The sequence below is a fragment of the Oncorhynchus mykiss genome, chromosome 17 (assembly GCF_057628025.1).
Source record: "Oncorhynchus mykiss isolate SJ-2025 chromosome 17, ASM5762802v1, whole genome shotgun sequence".
In the NCBI taxonomy this organism is placed as follows: domain Eukaryota; kingdom Metazoa; phylum Chordata; class Actinopteri; order Salmoniformes; family Salmonidae; genus Oncorhynchus; species Oncorhynchus mykiss.
The window spans coordinates 73280001-73302335 of record NC_143038.1 but is presented as its reverse complement, the minus strand read 5'-3'; the positions used below and the strand labels follow the sequence as shown (position 1 = coordinate 73302335).

General features: G+C 42.4%; 1 protein-coding gene across 1 annotated transcript in view; it reads right to left on the bottom strand.

Annotated features, from left to right (window-relative positions):
* Positions 1-22335, bottom strand: part of LOC110493302 (dedicator of cytokinesis protein 3) — a 348112-nt gene that overhangs the window by 20196 nt on the left and 305581 nt on the right. The window contains exons 34-47 of the mRNA XM_090206492.1: positions 20440-20525; positions 19758-19784; positions 19520-19615; positions 18021-18081; positions 17699-17792; positions 14765-14913; positions 8999-9085; positions 8622-8726; positions 8312-8453; positions 7232-7485; positions 4955-5134; positions 3291-3374; positions 3065-3178; positions 437-555 (exon numbers count right to left, since the gene is read on the bottom strand). Coding sequence (XP_090062618.1) covers positions 437-555; positions 3065-3178; positions 3291-3374; positions 4955-5134; positions 7232-7485; positions 8312-8453; positions 8622-8726; positions 8999-9085; positions 14765-14913; positions 17699-17792; positions 18021-18081; positions 19520-19615; positions 19758-19784; positions 20440-20525 — 1598 coding nt within the window. The remainder of the gene's footprint in view (positions 1-436; positions 556-3064; positions 3179-3290; positions 3375-4954; positions 5135-7231; positions 7486-8311; positions 8454-8621; positions 8727-8998; positions 9086-14764; positions 14914-17698; positions 17793-18020; positions 18082-19519; positions 19616-19757; positions 19785-20439; positions 20526-22335) is intronic.

Below are 22335 nucleotides of genomic sequence, written 5' to 3'. Positions count from 1 at the left end.
TGTGTGTGTGTGACCATATCTCTCTGTGTGTGTGTGTGTGTGTGTGTGTGACCATATCTCCGTGTGTGTGTGTGTGACCATATCTCTGTGTGTGTGTGTGACCATATCTCGGTGTGTGTGTGTGTAACCATATCTCGGTGTGTGTGTGTGTGACCATATCGCTCTGTGTGTGTGTGTGACCATATCTGTGTGTGTGTGTGACCATATCGCTCTGTGTGTGTGTGTGACCATATATGTGTGTGTGTGTGTGTGACCATATCTCGGTGTGTGTGTGTGTGACCATATCTGTGTGTGTGTGTGTGTGTGTGTGACCATATCGCTCTGTGTGTGTGTGACCATATCTGTGTGTGTGTGTGTGTGACCATATCTGTGTGTGTGTGTGACCATATCTGTGTGTGTGTGTGTGTGTGACCATATCTCTGTGTGTATGCCTCACCTGTGCCTGTGAATGAGTTTGAAGCTGTCGGGGCTCATGGGGCTGTGCGTAGCCAGGATGCCTCTTGTGGTGCTGACACTAGAACAGGCAGGACTCAGCTTGTCCAGTCCCGGCAGACCCTGTAGAGAGAGAAAACACTAAATAAACGTCCCTTTTTCAGGACCCTGTCTTTCAAAGATAATTCGTAAAAATCCAAATAACTTCACAGCTCTTCATTGTAAAGGGTTTAAACACTGTTTCCCATGCTTGTTCAATGAACCATAAACAATTAGTGAACATGCACCTGTGGAACAACGGTCGTTAAGACACTAATAGCTTACAGACGGTAGGCAATGAAGGTCATAGTTATGAAAACTTAGGACACTAAAGAGGCCTTTCTACTGACTCTGAAAAACACCAAAATAAAGAATTCCAGGGTCCCTGCTCATCTGCGTGAACGTGTCTTAGACATGCTGCAAGGAGGCATGAAGACTGCAGATGTGGCTAGGGCAATAAATTGCAATGTCTGTACTGTGAGACGCCTAAGACAGCGCTACAGGGAGACAGGACGGAGAGCTGATCGTCCTCACAGTGGCAGACCACGTGTAACAACACCTGCACAGGATCGGTACATCTGAACATCACACCTGCGGGACAGGTACAGGATGGCAACAACAACTGCCCGAGTTACACCAGGAACGCACAATCCCTCCATCAGTGCTCAGACTGTCGGCAATAGGCTGAGAGAGGCTGGACTGAGGGCTTGTAGGCCTGTTGTAAGACATCACCAGCAACAACGTCGCCTATGGGCACAAACCCACCGTCGTTGGACCAGGCAGGACTGGCTGATGAGACAGGACTTCACTGATGAGTTGCGTTTTTGTCTCACCAGGGGTGATGGTCGGATTCGCTTTTAACGTCGAAGCAATGAGCGTTACAGCAGGATCGATTTGGAGGTGGAGGGTCCGTCATGGTCTGGGGCGATGTGTCACAGAATCATCGGACTGAGCTTGTTGCCATTGCAGGCAATCTCAACGCTGTGTGTTACAGGGAAGAAATCTTCCTCCCTCATGTGGTGGTACCCTTCCTGCAGGCTCATGACGTGATGCTCCAGCATGACAATGACCCTCCAGCATGACAATGCCACCAGCCATACTGCTCGTTCTGTGCGTGATTTCCTGCAAGACAGCAATGTCAGTGTTCTGCCATGGTCAGCGAAGAGCCGTGATCTCAACACCATTGAACACACCTGGGACCTGTTGGATCGGAGGGTGAGGGCTAGGGACATTCCCCCCCAAAATGTCTGGGAACTTGCAGGTGCCTTGGTGGAAGAGTGGGGTAACATCTCACAGCAATAACTGGCAAATCTGGTGCAGTCCATGAGGAGGAGATGCACTGCAGCTGGTGGCCACACCAGATACTGACTGTTACTTTTGACTTTAACCCCCCCTTTGTTCAGGGAAACAATATTCAATTTCTGTTAGTCACATGTCTGTGGAACTTGTCTAGATGTAGAAAGTGGAGTTGACCCTAGTCTAGATGTAGAAAGTGGAGATGACCCTAGTCTTGATGTAGAAAGTGGAGTTGACCCTAGTCTAGATGTAGAAAGTGGAGTTGACCCTAGTCTAGATGTAGAAAGTGGAGTTCACCCTAGTCTAGATGTAGAAAGTGGAGTTGACCCTAGTCTAGATGTAGAAAGTGGAGTTGACCCTAGTCTAGATGTAGAAAGTGGAGTTGACCCTAGTCTAGATGTAGAAAGTGGAGTTGACCCTAGTCTAGATGTAGAAAGTGGAGTTGACCCTAGTCTAGATGTAGAAAGTGGAGTTGACCCTAGTCTAGATGTAGAAAGTGGAGTTGACCCTAGTCTAGATGTAGAAAGTGGAGTTGACCCTAGTCTAGATGTAGAAATTGGAGTTGACCCTAGTCTAGATGTAGAAAGTGGAGTTGACTCTAGTCTAGATGTAGAAAGTGGAGTTGACTCTAGTCTAGATGTAGAAAGTGGAGTTGACCCTAGTCTAGATGTAGAAAGTGGAGTTGACCCTAGTCTAGATGTATAAAATGGAGTTGACCCTAGTCTAGATGTAGAAAGTGGAGTTGACCCTAGTCTAGATGTAGAAAGTGGAGTTGACCCTAGTCTAGATGTAGAAATTGGAGTTGACCCTAGTCTAGATGTAGAAAGTGGAGTTGACTCTAGTCTAGATGTAGAAAGTGGAGTTGACTCTAGTCTAGATGTAGAAAGTGGAGTTGACTCTAGTCTAGATGTAGAAAGTGGAGTTGACCCTAGTCTTGATGTAGAAAGTGGAGTTGACCCTAGTCTAGATGTAGAAAGTGGAGTTGACCCTAGTCTAGATGTAGAAAGTGTCAGTCCGGCTACCTGTACTGAATGATTTCTGAGCCTGTTATGCCGTCAGCAATAACCGGGTCACAGCATGGGACTGCCGGTTCCTAAACCACTTGTCAGCATCCCTCCATCCGGCAAGTAGTGCGGAAAACGCTCTCTGGAGATTTATGTGTATGATTGAATATCTGACTGAAGTTACGTCTAGCAACAACTTCACCAGACAGAAGTGGATAAGGCTCAAAGGACACATCTTGAGAGACTGCTGAAAAAAATCCATTCACATAGAGACTGCTGAAAAAGCCACTCACATAGAGACTGCTCCTCATCATCTGGAACTGATCTATCAGCTTCTTGTGCAGGGGACGCATTTCAGGGTGCACCAGCTTGTCATGGACCGCAAGCCCCGCCCCCAGGATGTAAACCTACAACAGCAGACAGCAACAGCTTCAGTGAGTTTCAGTTTATTGCCACGTTTTAATTTGATCTTAACATTAAGATACAGACAGATAAGATACAGACAGACCAAGACTGTACCTGTTCCTGCATGAGGTCTTTGAGGGCAGTGATCTTCTCTGTGTCTTCTGGGTGGCTGCTGATGTACTCCGTATCAAAGAAGGCCTGGTTGAGGGAGAGACAAGACAGACAGACATACGGGATGTAAGGGGACGGTATATCAAAGAAAATACCCCCCAAAGTATATTCTAAAACAAGCAAGAGTTTTGTGTTCCTTCAGAGACTCCAGCCCCTATCAACCAAGGCATGCCTCAAGGTTTAGTCCTGGGACCCCTGCCGTTCATCCACCCCAGCCCCTATCAACCAAGGCATGCCTCAAGGTTTAGTCCTGGGACCCCTGCCGTTCATCCACCCCAGCCCCTATCAACCAAGGCATGCCTCAAGGTTTAGTCCTGGGACCCCTGCCGTTCATCCACCCCAGCCCCTGTCAAGCAAGGCATGCCTCAAGGTTTAGTCCTGGGACCCCTGCTGTTCATCATCTACATGCTTCCCCTCCACTCTTCAGGTTTAGGACAAAATGTGTCTGCATTTGAAAACACAGAGTTTTTTATTGGACAAAATCAGTTATGTTTATCCCGGTTTCATTCCAATTGTTTCAATTTAAGATTTTTTTTCTCCAACAGAATTGGCTAAATTAATACACCCCTGATCACAGTTCACTTTCATAGAAACCACGTAAAAAAGCATGATCCCTTGTTCGTTGTATTCCTTCTCACATCTGCACGATGACCTCTCACCTTTTCAATTTGCTTGTGGACTTCAGTGCCAGCGGTCTGCGACCAGACGAATAAACCTTTCCAAGACAAACCTTCATATCATAACCGCTAACTGCTACACACAGCCTACATCATTGTCATCGTATTAACATCATAGTGAACATAGTTTCTAGAACTAATACATTAGTAAACCCGCTACAATCACGCAGTACGGTGTACAGTCAGCAGCAAGCAGTTTAGCAGTTACACCGACGGGCCCCAGTGGCAATAAATTAATAAAACCAAACTTGGAAGAGTTCCAGTGTTGGATAGCCATAGCCAGCTAGCTAACATAGCATCACACTCACTTTGTGCTGGTGAGGCTAAACTAGCTAGCAGCATTTGCTAGCTAAGTGAAAGGGAAAGTTAAAAAATACAACCAAATATAGGTCTCTCTCTCTCCTCCTTAATTTTGGAATAAATTAATTTGTTAAAAACTGATCAACTACTCTCTATCTCTCTCTCTGAGTCAACTACTCACTATATTTTATGCACTGCAGTGCTAGCTAGCTGTAGCTTATACTTTCAGTACTAGATTAATTTGATTGGGTGAACAACATGTCAGTTCATGCTGCAAGAGCTCTGATAGGTTGGAAGACGTCCTCTGGAAGTTGTCATAATTACTGTGTATGTCTATTGAAGGGGGTGATAACCATGAGCCTCCTAGGTTGTGTATTGAAGTCAATGTAACCAGAGGAGGACGGAGGATAGCTGTCCTCCGGCTACACCATGGTGCTATCCTACAGAGTGCTGTTGAGGCTACTGTAGACCTTCATTGACGAAAAATGTGTTTTAATAAATTATTTGGTGACGTGAATATATTTTAGTAAAGTTTTATCTAAAAAGGTAACATTGTTAATTAACTATTTGACTATTTTTATGAAATTCACTCTTATGAGGACTCTCCCCTGGTTCTATGGTGGCACCTACCTCCTGGTATCTGGCGATGCCCCCGTTGACGGCAGCGTCAATGACCCCATTGAGACACATGGACAGCAGGTTGATGTTGCCATGGAGCTGCTTGTGTTGGTACTGGCTGATCAGGGTCCGCAGCTCATGGTTCTTGTTCTCCACCACGTAGATGGCATTCTCCAGAGGACTCACCTCCACCTAGACAACACACACAACAGAAGTACTGTAACAGGACCTGAGGAGGAGGAAGAGGAAGCAGAGGACGGACTTCCACCTGGACAACACAATGCAAGTTATCACATTTTATTTGTCACATGCGCCGAATACAACAGAAATCCTTACAAGCCCTTAACCAAAAATGCAGCACAAGTTCAAGTTAATAAAATATTTACTAAGTGAACTAAAGTAATACAAATAAAATCAAAAGTAACACAAAATGACAATAACAATAACGAGGCTATATACCGAGTCAGTATGTGGGGATACAGGTTAGTCGAGGTCATTTGTACATGTAGGTGGGGGTAAAGTTACTATTCATGGATAATAAACAGTGAGTAGCCGCAGTGTAAAAACAAAGGGGGGTCAATGTAAATAGTCCTGGTGGCCATTTGATGAATTGTTCAGCAGTCTCATGACTTGGGGGTAGAAGCTGTTAAGGAGCCCATTTGATTAATTATTCAGCAGTCTCATGACTTGGGGGTAGAAGCTGTTAAGGAGCCCATTTGATGAATTGTTCAGCAGTCTCATGACTTGGGGGTAGAAGCTGTTAAGGAGCCCATTTGATGAATTGTTCAGCAGTCTCATGACTTGAGGGTAGAAGCTGTTAAGGAGCCCATTTGATGAATTCTTCAGCAGTCTCATGACTTGGGGGTAGAAGCTGTTAAGGAGCCCATTTGATGAATTCTTCAGCAATCTCATGACTTGGGGGTAGAAGCTGTTAAGGAGCCCATTTGATGAATTCTTCAGCAGTCTCATGACTTGAGGGTAGAAGCTGTTACGGAGCCCATTTGGTCCTAGACTTCGGTACTGCTTGCCGTGCGGCAGCAGAGAAAACAGTCCACGACTTCGATGACTGGAGTCTCCTTTTCCTGTAGTCCACGATTATCTCCTTTGACTTCCTCACATTGAGGGAGAGGTTGTTGTCCTGGCACCACACGGCCAGGTCTCTGACCTCCTCCCTATAGACCGTCTCATAGTTGTCGGTGGTCAGGCCTACCACTGTTGTGTCGTCAGCAAACTTAATGATGGTGTTGGAGTTGTGCTTGGCCACGCAGTCGTGGGTGAACAGGGAGTACAGGAGGGGACTGAGCACGCATCCCTGAGGGACCCCCGTGTTAAGGATCAGCGTGGCGGATGTGTTGTTACCTACCCTCACCACCTGGGGGCAGCCCGTCAGGAAGTCCAGGACTTAGTCAATGAACAGCATTCTCACAAAGGTGTTCCTTTTGTCCAGGTGGGAAAGGGCAGTGTGGAGTGTGATTGAGATTGCGTCATCTGTAGATCTGTTGGGACGGTATGCCAATTGGAGAGGGTCTAGGTTTTCCAGGATGATTCTGTTGATGTGAGCCATGACCAGCCTTTCAAAACACTTCACGACTACTGACGTGAGCGCTACGGGGCGGTAGTCATTTAGGCAGGTTACCTTCGCACTCTTGGGCACAGAGACTATGGTTGTCTGCTTGAAACCTGTAGGTACTACAGACTCGGTCAGGGAGAGGTTGAAAATGTCAGTGAAGACACTTGGTCCGCGCATGCTTTGAGTTCACAACCTAGTAATCCGTTTGGCCCTGCGGCTTTGTGAACGTTGACCTGTTTAAAGGTCTTGCTCACATCGGCTACAAAGAGCGTCGTCCCGGGAACCGCTGTGAACGTTGACCTGTTTAAAGGTCTTGCTCACATCGGCTACAAAGAGCGTCGTCCCGGGAACCGCTGTGAACGTTGACCTGTTTAAAGGTCTTGCTCACATCGGCTACAAAGAGCGTCGTCCCGGGAACCGCTGTGAACGTTGACCTGTTTAAAGGTCTTGCTCACATCGGCTACAAAGAGCGTCGTCCCGGGAACAGCTGATGCTCTCATGCTTGCTACATTACATCCTCATCACAGACAGATGTAACACTTTTTTCCATCTGCAGTACCAAAGCACCAACACAGATCTAATAGTAATATAAGCCATTTCACAGAAACTTTAATCAAAAAACGACATGTATTTTACACATGGGTGTTCCGGGGGAATCGATACTCTATCAACTGAGCTACAGAGGAGTATTACTGTCACGGCTATGTAGTGTCACTCACCAGTTCTCTCTTCTCCACCTCAAACCAGCGGGAGATACCAGGAAGAGGATGTGTGAGGATCAGCGTGGTCCTCTCGATCCACAAGCTCTTGAACTCGTTCTCTCGGTCTTTGGATCCTTTGTGGAAGGGCCGGTCGTATCGAAAGCGGCGCACGTTGTTAACGCGGTAGAAGCTCTTGATGCGGTCTGGAACGCGGTCCATTTGGAGAATTTTGACATTCTCCGGAACCGGCGTCACCGCATAGATCTGCAGGTCTGAGAGGTACCGCGTCAAGGAAAAGATGCCTGGGTGGGAAGTGTGTTTTCCATTTGGTATACACATACATGTGAGCAAGTATGATGCAATCACTCAACCACACACACACATACATATACACCAAGTGTACAACACATTAAGAAAACCTGGCCAGACATAGACTCCAGGTGAATCCAGGTGAAAGCTATGATCCCTTATTGATGTCACTTGTTAAATCCAGTTCAATCAGTGTAGATGAAGGAGAGGAGACAGGTTAAAGAAGGATTTTTAATTCTTGAGACAATTGAGACATGGATTGTGTATGTGTGTCATTCAGAGGGTGAATGGACAAGACAAATGCCTTTAAACGGGGTATGGTAGTAGGCACCAGGCACACCGGTTTGTGTCAAGAACTGCAACGGCGCTGGGTTTTTCACGCTTCACAAAAGTTTCCCGCGTGTATCAAGAATGGTCCACCACCCAAAGGACATTCAGCCAACTTGACACAACTGTGGGAATCATTGGAGTCAACTTGGGCCAGCATCCCTGGGGAACGCTTTCGACACCTTGTAGAGTTCCTGCCCCGACGAATTGAGGCTGTTCTGAGGACAAAAAAGGGGGGTGCAACTCAATATTAGGAAGGTGTTCCTCAGTGTACACACACACACACACACACACACACACACACACACACACACACACACACACACACACACACACACACACACACACACACACACACACACACACACACACACACACACACACACACACACACACACACACACACACACACACAGACAGAGAGAGTTCTGTTCCCATTCTCACTTTGTTTCAGAAGGATACACTGGGCATCACACTGTAAGATAGCCTCGTCTGGTTGATTAGGGTGCTGCATGGCAATGGCTTGTGGGAATTCTCCCAGCATCCTTTGCTGGAAAGCTTCAAGCCGTTCGTAGTCATGACCGCGGCAGACAAACTCCTTGTTCTAGTGGCACAACATGGAAGAACCAGAATCTTCAAAAGTACAAGGACATTGATTGTGTCTCAAATGACACCTTATTCCTTATGTATCTCTGGTCCGAAATAGTGCACTATCTAGGGTAGGGAATAGGCTGTCATTTGAGATGTGCCCCACACAGTTGGATTGACTCACTCTTAGGAAGAAGGGGAACTTGCGTCCGTAGAAGCCCACCCTGAAGAACTCTGGCTCTAGACGTTGCTGCTCCATGATGCTGTCATAGTAAGCAGCTTCCATTTTCTGACCAAACACAATCTTTATTATGTTCTACAAAATAAACATGTTGTGCAATTCTCCCATTCACATCAACGGTGTATATTTAGGTGAAAAGCCTGGTAACTCAAGTTAGGTTGCGACCTTAACCTTTCTCAATCAATCAATCAATCAATCAATCGATCAAATATATTTATAAAGCCCTTTTTTTTTTTACATCAGCAGATGTCAACAAAGTGCTTATACAGAAACCCAGCCTAAAAGCCCCACAATCTGCAGAGACTACAACATCTACTCACCCTTATCCAGCTGAGGCTTTGGTAGTCGTATAATGTCTCATACTGGAAGGCCAGCTCTCTGCACAACGGCACCCCGTATTCCCAGCACTGGAGAAACACAAAAGAAACACAAAATAAACAATCACAGGGTGAAAATTGATCAGTCATTTGTTGGCTTTCAACAGGGACAAATACTGCTATTCATGGGTTTTGCACGTTGTGTCACAATGTCGTTATGAAGATTCTCTTTATTAATTATTGTTGCGTTCTACTCAATGCGCTCTCAATTGACGCTGATGAAGATGTCATCATAATTACATTATAGTGGCTCGGAAAAACACGATGACATTTCAAAATGAGGCAAACAATTAGTAGGTAAACCTTTTGTCATCATTGTGGTGCTCCCGAGTAGCGCAGCAGTCTAAAGGAACTGCATCTCAATGCAAGAGGTGTCAAGTACAGACACCCTGGTTCGAATCCAGGCTGTATCACAACCGGCTGTGATTGTGGAGTCCCATAGGGGGCGGTGAACAATTGGCACGGCGTCGTCCGGATTTGGCCGGTGTAGGCCGTCATTGTAAATCAGAATTTGTTCTTTAACTGACTTGCCTAGTTAAATAAAAAGGTACAAATATATAATAATTGTGATTTCACAAGCTGTTGGGGTGCTGTGACAGTAATGTTAAAACATAGTTTCCTTCTGCCCCTACGTCATTATAAATGACATACAACGAATCCTTAGATTAGATCTCTACAATATTATAACCTTAATATACTTGTTCTTGCCAGTGTTGATGAAATAAAGGCGTTCATTTGCTGTGATCGTTGGTAGTTTAGACTGCGTCAATCTTGGTTGTATCTCTTCCATATTTGGTGTTGTGAGGTGGTACCGTTTGGAGGTGTGCACAATATGTCATTGTCTCCTTTCCTGCTCTTACAGCATGGTAGAGTGAAACAGAGAGAGCGTCAGGAAGACAATGATCAGTCTTCTTCACAAACCCATTATACACTCTAGAATGTGTGTGTTGGCTGGACCAATCAAAATCAACTTGATACCTTCGTAATTTTCACATCCAAAATCCTTGGCTGTCTAAGCGCCGACTTTTATTTCATTAAAGAAAACTCACGCCTGTTCCAAAGATACTGCGTTTTGGAGGTGTCAATTTGGTACTAAATCGGTCAGCAGGTGTCGCTATTTTAAAAGGCAACTTTAAGGGTCATATATTGAGTCATGAAGAAGACAGGGAGATGGATTATACTATTGGTAGAAGTCAACCACGTTCAATTCATTGTTGTAAATACTTATGCTTCCAATAACAAGTCAAGTAACTGTTTTTAATTTAGAGACATTGAGAGGAAACTAAGTAAAATTATGTGAAAGTAATATGGGGTGGGGATTTTAACACAGTATTACATGATAATCTAGATAGATGGCCTCCTGAGGACAGCAATTATGTTTGTGAGATAAGGAATATATGTCTAAGGTTAGGTGTTCTAGATATTTGGAGACATAAGAACCCAAGATAAGATTATGTTTACATGGAGTACCAAACATGTATCTCTATACAATCCCGTATTGATTTATGGCTGATACCTGAAGATATGGCCGACAAAGTTGATACAGTCTCGATTGAACCATCGATTTTAACAGACCACAAAGGGATCTCAATAAAGATAAATATGCATGGTTTGTCAACCCATAAAAAGTTAGTAAAGGTTGCTGGAAAATGAATAAGACATTACTAGAGAATTAAGTATTTAATAAGTAGCAGGAATTATTGATAAATACTGGAATTGTGCCTGTGTTATGACAACAACCACCCGAGCCACTGCCTGTTCACCCCGCTGTCATCCAGAAGTCGAGGTCAGTACAGCTGCATCAAAGTGGGGACCGAGAGACTGAAAAACAGCTTCTATCTCAAGGCCATCAGACTGTTAAACAGACACCACTAACATTGAGTGGCTGCTGCCAACATACTGACTCAAATCACTAGCCACTTTAAACAATTCCACTTCATATAATGTTTACATACCCTACATTACTCATCTCATATGTACATACTGTACTCTATACCATCTACTGCATCTAGCCTATGCCGTTCGGCCATCGCTCATCCATATATTTTATGTACATATTCTTATTCATTCCTTTACACTTGTGTGTAGTAGTTGTTAGATACTTGTTAGATATTACTTCACGTTCGGGAACTAGAAGCACAAGCATTTCGCTACACTCACATTAACATCTGCTAACCATGTGTATGTGACCAATACAATTTGATTTGATTTGGAAGTTACTGAGAGCTAATGAAATTTGATATAAGGCTTTTGGCTATTTCAATGGGGAAAGAAATTGCTTGTGCCAAGAGAGAACGAATATGACATCATAAAGGGAATAATGCATTGTACCAACAAAAAAAATGAACCAACTAATCAGAAATGACTGGAGCTATCATCATTACACATGCAGTTAGACTGTATCCTCGAGGAAAAGGCCCTTGTAAGATCAAGATGAAAATGGAGGGAAGAGGGAGAGAAAAATACAGAATATTTCTTTAATTTAGAAGAAAGGGCAGGCGAAAAGACTTCCATATGTAAATGAATGATTAATAATACTCCCAATGAAAATCCAAAAGAAATCTCTCAGCCCAGTTTTATCAGAATCTGTATACATCAGCTCAGTCAACTTCCAATACGGATATTTTCTTAGATAATGTAGCAAACATTGCTAAGAAGATGGATAATGATTTCAGCGATTTTTGTGATGATGAGTTATCTGAAATTGAGATAAAAGGCAATAGGTCCCCTGGAAATGATGGTTTAATAAGGTGAGTTTTATAAAACATTCAATGATAAATTGATTCCTTTCATTCTATGTTCCAAGAATCAATAGAAAAAGGGGAGTTACCGGCTTTCCTTAAAAAGCAAGGTGTAATTACTTTGATTCCCAAACCTAATAAGGATACTCTTTATATAGACAACTGGAGACCCAGTAGCCTGTTGAATAACGATGGGAAATTATTTGCCCTTGTATTTGCTAAGAGGTTGAAACAAGGCTTGCATCATATAATTGATGAAGAACAATCTGGTTTTATGCATGGTCGACACATTAGTAATAACATCAGGTTGATCTTAGATATGATTGACTATAATGACCTCATCCTTGATGATAGTTCTCTTATGTTTGTTGATTTTTATAAAGCTTTTGACACTGTAGAACATTAGTTTATGTTCACAGCAATATGTTTTTTGGGGTTTGGTGACTTCTTTTTGAAAGCAGGCCAAACTTTATATAGTGGTTGTACTAGCTCTGTAAAATTAGCTCACGGGACATCCCAACGATTTAATATTGGCCGTGGTATTAGGCAGGGTTGCCCAAGAAGTCCATTTGTATTTTTATTGGTTACTCAAATTATGGCCTTTCATATCAAGAAAGGGAATTTTCAAGGTGTTTCAGCACTTGGCAATGAATTTAAACTATGTCAACTGGCTGATGATACCACCATATTTTTAAGAGACAGGAATGAGGTTTCCTGTATTGAAGACTTTTCCTTAGTTTCGTTGTAGAAAATTAATATCGATAAGTCAGTCTTATTTCCACCCAAGGATTGTGTTTTACAGGAAATATATGGTATCCCAATTAAAGATAAGGTTACTTATCTTGGATTGTTATATGCAAGGTTGAAAAACAAAGGAGTGATTTAAACTTTAACCCCATTATTGAGAAAACAAAGAAGAAGTTGAACCTCTGGTTGCTGAGAGATATTTCGTTATACAGTAGGGGTTTTATTGTCCACAGCTGAAGGGTTATCCAGATCGGTTTGTGTCTCGTTATCACTTGAATCACCCCTAAAAAATTGTAAAGGACTTAGATTCTTTATAATTCTATTTGATGGGAAAAAAAAGCCTCACTATTTACGGAAAGATATTCTCACCAATACCCAAGAACAAGGAGATCTTGAGGTTTTAGATTTCAATACTCTAAATAATACTTTTAAAATAAATTGGATTCTGAAGTATGTTAAGAACCAGAACAGCATTTGGAATGTCTTCCCTAACTATTTATTTGATTCTGTTGGTGGTTTAGAATTTTTGCTTTTGATGTTGATAAAATCCCAGTAAAACTGGCCAAATTCCATAAGCAGCAATTTTAGCTTGGATGTTAGCGTAAAAAATATATATATGTATAAATCATTTTCCCCCCCACAGATACTTTCTATGGAACAACAAAGATATACAATTTAAAAATGTCTCTTTTTTTTGTAACTGGTTTGAGAATAAAATGATTTTGGTCAGTTACTGAATGAGGATGGACATCTACTCTCATATGGTTTAAAATTCCAATAACCCGGAAAGAATATGCAATTGTTTTTGATGCGATTCCAAGTGGGGGTTGTATCTTCTTTTAAATTCCTCTGTGGTTGATGTAAGTAACATAGATTTACATGAACATATATTCATTGGCAATATTAACATCAAAGATAAATGTAGTAATAAACAGATTAGGAATATTGTTTGTGATACTCCCTCAGCAAGATTATTTTGGTCAGATATCTATGGTGATATACAAATGAGGGAAAGCATGGAAAATTGCTAACAAATATTGTATCAGTAACAAGGTAAAGTTTCATTTAAAATGTTACATAGAATTCATCCTGTGAAACATGTTTTGGAAAGATTCAAGCTGAATATTGACTATTAAATGTGATTTCTGTGGAATGGAGAAGGAGACCATTTTTCATTCGTTTTTTTTACCTGTATATATAGTATATTTTCTGGGATTGACATACAGAATTTTGTTACAAAAAAAAATAGGACCGGTTGTACAATTTAATGGTTTTGACATAATGATTTATTTCTGAAATTCTGGCATTGATAAAGATGTAGTATATTTAATTAATCTGCTAATAATATTAGGTACATTTCATATTCACAAATGCAAATGGTCTAATTCAAAACCAAACTTTTTACACTTTATAAATTAATTTAAAATAATATTTTAACTAAAATGAACAACAAAAAGGCATTTCAAACATGTTGTATTATTAATGAATATGATTTGTTCGTTTAGGATTCCTGGCAATGTAAATAGTTTGCATGTATGCTGGTTTGCATGAGACCATTCCTCTTTTGTTTGTTAATATTTGTTATTAAAAAATAAAATAAAAGTCATTGCCTATATTGGCGATCAATTTACATTGAGAAGGAGCGATTTAAAGGGAAAGACTTGAAATGAATGAAAACAGGAACAGATTTTCTTCGCGGATCGTGTCTCTTAGCTATCCTGTTAACTAGCTAAAGCTATACATAGCTTTGTAACTACATATATATTTAGTCCCTATTTATTTTTGTATTCAATGGATTTCATTTAGAAAAAGCCCATGTTTTCACTCACGAACCTGCAGCCACTAGTTAGCTCGTCAGTTGAAGTCTGAAGTTAGCGCCGTTCTGCTACGGAGCAGCGTCACAGAGTTCTATTGAGCAGCGACCGCATGTTGATGACGTTCCATTCACTCTAAACATGCTACATTCTCAGAGTAAATCTTTTGTAACATTTGAACCCTACATGATAGAGACATGAGGGTTGGACTATTGTTTTTTTTCTGACATAATGCTCTATTAAATGGACATATAAACCTTGAATGAATTAATACTTTTATGGGTGAACACCCTAGATTATGAGAAACGATTGATGACAGTTGATTTCCATTGTGTTCTCTCACCTACAATGTCCTTGTTGAAGTAGTGGATGACCTTCCTGTGTTTTCCAGTATATATTCCACTTACCTTTCCCTTGTTGAAGTAGTGGATGACCTTGCGACTGAGACCTTCTTTGCGATGCCACTCGCTCTGGGCTGGGTAGTGTAAGAACTCCCTTAGAGGCCTCTCTTCCCAATGCAGTAGCTCCCAGTACAACAGCAGGGTGAACGCAGCCTCTGTAGAGTAACATTTAAACAAACATATCGTTTATATACGTCACTAGGAACAACATATAGCCGGGTAGTGCAGGAACTCCCTCGGTGCAGTAGCTCCCAGTACGACAGTAGGGTAAATGGAGAGTTACATTCTACATATAGTTTATACAGTACTTCATTGGGAACAACAGCTCCAAGTTCAGCAGCAGGGGGAAAACAGTCTCTGTAGAACTATAGAAATAGAATTATTAGACATTCCCTTTGAAGTTATAGGATATGAAGCCATATTGACTGTACTCATGGGGGGTAAAGCATTTTAATTTTTAATATTTATTTATTTATTGAACAATTATTTAACTAGGCAAGTCAGTTAAGAACACATCCTTATTTACAAGCATGGTAATGTTAAAAGTGCATGCTATTTCAGAGATATTAGCTAGCACTAACGTTGCAAAGGGAAGGTATAAACTAGAATTTTGAAAGGATTTCATGTAATCTATCACAAGACATCTAGTGGTTCTTTTTGGGGTACTTCAGATTATCACTGGTGTCTGTAATTATCTCTGGCCCTATGTTTGGCCTTATGACACGTGCCTTATCACACATAAAATGTATGAAATAAGATGATTTTAAAATAAAGAATAGAATAGCAAAACAATATCCTAAATAGAAACCATCAACTTAGGTACTGGCCTTCCTGACGGGCCACCCCCAGGTGGTGAGGGTAGGTAACAACATCTCCACCCCGCTGATCCTCAACACGGGGCCCCACAAGGGTGCATTCTCAGCCCCCTCCTGTACTCCCTGTTCACCCATGACTGCGTGGCCATGCACGCCTCCAACTCAATCATCAAGTTTGCAGACGAAACTAGAGTGGTAGGCCTGATTACCAACAACGACGAGACGGCCTACAGGGAGGAGGTGAGGTTCCTCGGAGTGTTGTGTCAGGAAAATAACCTCACACTCAATGTCAACAAAACAAAGGAGATGATTGTGGACTTCAGGAAACAGCAGAAGGAGCCCCCCCCTATCCACATCAAAGGGACAGTAGTGGAGAGGGTAGTAAGTTTTATCACGGACAAACTGAATTGGTCCACCCACACAGACAGCGTGGTGAAGAAGGCGAGGCAGCGCCTCTTCAACCTCATGAGGCAGAAGAAATTTGGCTTGTCACCAAAAGCACTCACAAACTTTTACAGATGCACAATCGAGAGCATCCTGTCGGGCTGTATCACCGCCTGGTACGGCAACTGCTCTGCCCACAACCGTAAGGCTCTCCAGAGGGTAGTGAGGTCTGCAAAACGCATCACCGGGGGCAAACTACCTGCCCTCTAAGACACCTAAACCACAAGATTTGTCACAGGAAGGCCATAAAGATCATCAAGGACAACAACCACCCGAGCCACAGCCTGTTCACCCCGCTATCATCCAGAAGGCGAGGTCAGTACAGGTGAATCAAAGCAGGGACCGAGAGACTGAAAAACAGCTTCTATCTCAAGGCCATCAGACTGTTAAACTGCCATCACTAACATTGAGTGGCTGCTGCCAACATACTGACTCAACTCCAGCCACTTTAATAATGGAAGAATTGATGTAATAAATGTATCACTAGTCACTTTAAACAATGGCACTTAATATAATGTTTGTATACTCATCTCACATGTATATACTGTACTCGATACCATCTCCTGCATCTTGCCTATGCCGTTCTATACCATCACTCATTCATATATCTTTATGTACATATTCTTTATCCCTTTACACTTGTGTGTATAAGGCAGCTGTTGTGAAATTGTTAGGTTAGATTACTTGTTGGTTATTACTGCATTGTCGGAACTAGAAGCACAAGCATTTCGCTACACTCGCATTAACATCTGCTAACCATGTGTATGTGTGACAAATACAATTTGATTTGATTTGAATGCCATTGGTGTTAAATATTAGGGTTTCAGCATGAAATATGCTTTATAAAGAATATATACATTTTTTACAAACTTTTATACATTTCACTATGTCAATATGTATTTGTTGGACGTACCGTCAAATTCCCTGATGTTGTAGGCGGCTTATGGTAGAGAAATGAACATTGAATTCTCTGGCAACAGCTCTGGTGGACATTCCTGCAGTCAGCATGCCAATTGCACACAATGTATATAGACTCTTTCTTCTTTTCTACTGTGTTATTGACTTGTTATTGTTTTACTCCATGTGTAACTCTGTGTTGTTGTCTGTTCACACTGCTATGCTTTATCTTGGCCAGGTCGCAGTTGCAAATGAGAACTTGTTTTTAACTTGCCTACCTGGTTAAATAAAGGTGAAATAAAATAAAATAAAAATTCCTCCAAAACATGAGACATCTACGGCATTGTGTTGTTTGACAAAACTGCACATTTTAGAGTGGCCTTTTACTGTCCCCCAGCACAAGGTGCACCTGTGCACAAGGTGCACAAATAGGGACGTAAAACAAATCTGTGCACATTTCTGGGATCTTTTATTTCAGGAAACACGGGACCTGTTACACGTTACGTTTATATTTTTGTTCAGTGTATATATTAATAACTTAAAAAAAAAAAATGTATTCAAGTATAAATCCACCACATTTTCGATAGATTGACATAGATTTTCAGTTTTTTTTATACCAAAAGTACTGAAGATTCCGGTAACTTTGGTAAATTACAGGTAGCTTAGCAACCCTAGCTAGTACACTCTTTCCCTTTGTGAGTGAATAGGTTTGTGTGTGAGTATCATACCTGTGTAGTTGTCAGCCTGAAGGTGCATGTCACACAGCTTGTGGATGTTGTATTACCTGTGTAGTTGTCAGCCTGAAGGTGCATGTCACACAGCTTGTGGATGTAGCGGATATACATCTCCTCCTTGTTGATCTCTGACTTGTAGAAGTTCTAGGGAACAAACAGACACAATATATTAAAAACAAGACAAACCCTTTACAGGTTGCGGGTTGTCTTACCAGCAGGTTGACAGTACAGACAGAGTCTATAGTATCTTACCAGCAGGTTGACAGTACAGCCAGAGTCTATAGTATCTTACCAGCAGGTTGACAGTACAGCCAGAGTCTATAGTATCTTACCAACAGGTTGACAGTACAGACAGAGTCTATAGTATCTTACCAACAGGTTGACAGTACAGCCAATCTTCTTGTTCTCTGTCTCGTCTCCTTTCATGCAGTCCCTAAACAGAGAGAGGAACCGGTCCAGTTATTGATGAATAGTAATGCATCTTATATTCTGCCCTCCACAGTTACATAACAACAAGTGGAGACCTATCTCGTCTGGAGACCTATCTCTCTCGTCTGGAGACCTATCTATCTCGTCTGGAGACCTATCTATCTCATCTGGAGACCTATCTATCTCATCTGGAGACCTATCTAGTCTGGAGACTTATCTCGTCTGGAGACCTATCTAGTCTGGAGACTTATCTCGTCTGGAGACCTATCTAGTCTGGAGACCTATCTAGTCTGGAGACCTATCTCGTCTGGAGACCTATCTCGCCTGGAGACCCATCTCATCTGGAGACCTATCTATCTCGTCTGGAGACCTATCTATCTCGTCTGGAGACCTATCTCGTCCGGAGACCTATCTATCTCGTCCGGAGACCTATCTCGTCTGGAGACCTATCTATCTAGTCTGGAAACCTATCTATCTCGCCTGGAGACCTATCTATCTCATCTGGAGACCTATCTAGTCTGGAGACTTATCTAGTCTGGAGACCTATCTAGTCTGGAGACTTATCTCGTCTGGAGACCTATCTAGTCTGGAGACCTATCTCGTCTGGAGACCTATCTCGCCTGGAGACCTATCTCGTCTGGAGACCTATCTATCTCGTCTGGAGACCTATCTATCTCGTCTGGAGACCTATCTCGTCCGGAGACCTATCTATCTCGTCCGGAGACCTATCTCGTCTGGAGACCTATCTATCTAGTCTGGAGACCTATCTATCTTGCCTGGAGACCTATCTATCTCGCCTGGAGACCTATCTATCTCGCCTGGAGACCTATCTCGTCTGAAGACCTATCTAGTCTGGAGACCTATCTAGTCTGGAGACCTATCTAGTCTGGAGACCTATCTCGTCTGGAGACATATCTAGTCTGGAGACCTATCTATCTCGCCTGGATACCTATCTATCTCGCCTGGAGACCTATCTCGTCTGGAGACCTATCTAGTCTGGAGACCTATCTAGTCTGGAGACATATCTCGCCTGGAGACATATCTCGTCTGAAGACCTATCTATCTCGCCTGGAGACCTATCTCGTCTGGAGACATATCTCGCCTGGAGACATATCTAGTCTGGAGACCTATCTATCTCGCCTGGAGACCTATCTATCTCGCCTGGAGACCTATCTCGTCTGGAGACCTATCTAGTCTGGAGACCTATCTAGTCTGGAGACCTATCTCGTCAGGAGACCTATCTATCTCGTCTGGAGACCTATCTCGTCTGGAGACCTATCTAGTCTGGAGACCTATCTAGTCTGGAGACCTATCTAGTCTGGAGACCTATCTAGTCTGGAGACCTATCTCGTCTGGAGACCTATCTAGCCTGGAGACCTATCTAGTCTGGAGACCTATCTAGTCTGGAGACCTATCTAGTCTGGAGACCTATCTAGTCTCACCTGTAGTCCAGCAGTCGTTCCATCAACCGTGTGACAGAGGTGACGAAGGAGATCCCCGTCTCCCTCCACGTCTCTTGCTCAATCTTCTCCAGCAGACTGGAGACAAAGACACACACAAACGCCTTATCAATCAATACCACCAAGGGCCTAGATTTTGAGTGATCGCTGTGAGTACATCATTCGACAGGACGTAGAGAGGAGTTAGTGGCAGTAGGCCATTAGAGCTGTGTTATCTTACCTGGGGTAAGGCCCAAAGAGCTGGGTTCTAATCCCACACGCAGCAGAAAGAGGAGCCAAGCAAATACAATGTTATGAACGTAAGAGGTAAAGACATGTTGATCATAGCAGGTAGAAACCAACAGGTTAGATCCAACACACATCGTTATCAAGTTAGGAGGTAGAAACCAACAGGTTAGATCCAACACACAGCGTTATCAAGGTAGCAGGTAGAAACCAACAGGTTAGATCCAACACACAGCGTTATCAAGGTAGCAGGTAGAAACCAACAGGTTAGATCCAACACACAGCGTTATCAAGGTAGCAGGTAGAAACCAACAGGTTCGATCCAACACACAGCGTTATCAAGGTAGGAGGTAGAAACCAACAGGTTAGATCCAACACACAGCGTTATCAAGGTAGCAGGTAGAAACCAACAGGTTAGATCCAACACACAGCGTTATCAAGGTAGCAGGTAGAAACCAACAGGTTAGATCCAACACACAGCGTTATCAAGGTAGCAGGTAGAAACCAGCGGGTTCGATCCAACACACAGCGTTATCAAGGTAGCAGGTAAAGAAACGGTTGTGTGTTGGGTGTGTGCGCGCTGGTGTTTGTTGGTGTGTGTGTGATGGGGTTGGTGCGCGCGCGTGTGTGTGTGTGTGTGCCTGTGTGTGTGTGTGTGTGTATATTCCTCTACTTACAGCAGGCTGAATAGTTCTCTGTAGTTCTCGTCTCCTTTCCCCTCAGACACCAGACTGTCCAGCTTGTCTATCAGCTCTGCCTCCACCTACACAGAACAGTGTGAATAAGCCACTGTTTCTCCTGCCGTTATAACACGGGGTGTAACGAGAGACAAGGCAAACTTTAAATCTCACTCTCTAACGAACGTCAAACCCTGGTAAAAATATTTATCCCCGTCAAATATGCCATAAACGCTCTGTAACGTCCACGACTGCATGAAGAGCGCATTGTCATTTTAGAAAATATTGTACGTGAAAGAAACGGATGTAATATGAGTGAAAGAGGGCCCCCCTTTACCTACTGTAACACACATGTAGTTAGATCAAACCTACTGTAATATGCATGTAGTTAGATCAAACCTACTGGATATACATGTAGTTAGATCAAACCTACTGGATATACATGTAGTTAGATCAAACCTACTGGATATACATGTAGTTAGATCAAACCTACTGGATATACATGTAGTTAGATCAAACCTACTGTATATACATGTAGTTAGATCAAACCTACTGTAACATACATGTAGTTAGATCAAACCTACTGGATATACATGTAGTTAGATCAAACCTACTGTAACATACATGTAGTTAGATCAAACCTACTGGATATACATGTAGTTAGATCAAACCTACTGGATATACATGTAGTTAGATCAAACCTACTGGATATACATGTAGTTAGATCAAACCTACTGTATATACATGTAGTTAGATCAAACCTACTGTATATGCATGTAGTTAGATCAAACCTACTGGATATACATGTAGTTAGATCAAACCTACTGTATATACATGTAGTTAGATCAAACCTACTGGATATACATGTAGTTAGATCAAACCTACTGGATATACATGTAGTTAGATCAAACCTACTGGATATACAGTGCCTTGCGAAAGTATTCGGCCCCCTTGAACTTTGCGACCTTTTGCCACATTTCAGGCTTCAAACATAAAGATATAAAACTGTATTTTTTTGTGAAGAATTATCAACAAGTGGGACACAATCATGAAGTGGAACGACATTTATTGGATATTTCAAACTTTTTTAACAAATCAAAAAATGAAAAATTGGGTGTGCAAAATTATTCAGCCCCTTTACTTTCAGTGCAGCAAACTCTCTCCAGAAGTTCAGTGAGGATCTCTGAATGATCCAATGTTGACCTAAATGAATAATGATGATAAATACAATCCACCTGTGTGTAATCAAGTCTCCGTATAAATGCACCTGCACTGTGATAGTCTCAGAGGTCCGTTAAAAGCGCAGAGAGCATCATGAAGAACAAGGAACACCAGGCAGGTCCGAGATACTGTTGTGAAGAAGTTTAAAGCCGGATTTGGATACAAAAAGATTTCCCAAGCTTTAAACATCCCAAGGAGCACTGTGCAAGCGATAATATAGAAATGGAAGGAGTATCAGACCACTGCAAATCTACCAAGAACTGGCCGTCCCTCTAAACTTTCAGCTCATACAAGGAGAAGACTGATCAGAGATGCAGCCAAGAGGCCCATGATCACTCTGGATGAACTGCAGAGATCTACAGCTGAGGTGGGAGACTCTGTCCATAGGATCAGTCGCATCAGTCGTATATTGTACAAATCTGGCCTTTATGGAAGAGTGGCAAGAAGAAAGCCATTTCTTAAAGATATCCATAAAAAGTGTCGTTTAAAGTTTGCCACAAGCCACCTGGGAGACACACCAAACATGTGGAAGAAGGTGCTCTGGTCAGATGAAACCAAAATTGAACTTTTTGGCAACAATGCAAAACGTTATGTTTGGCGTAAAAGCAACACAGCTGAACACACCATCCCCACTGTCAAACATGGTGGTGGCAGCATCATGGTTTGGGCCTGCTT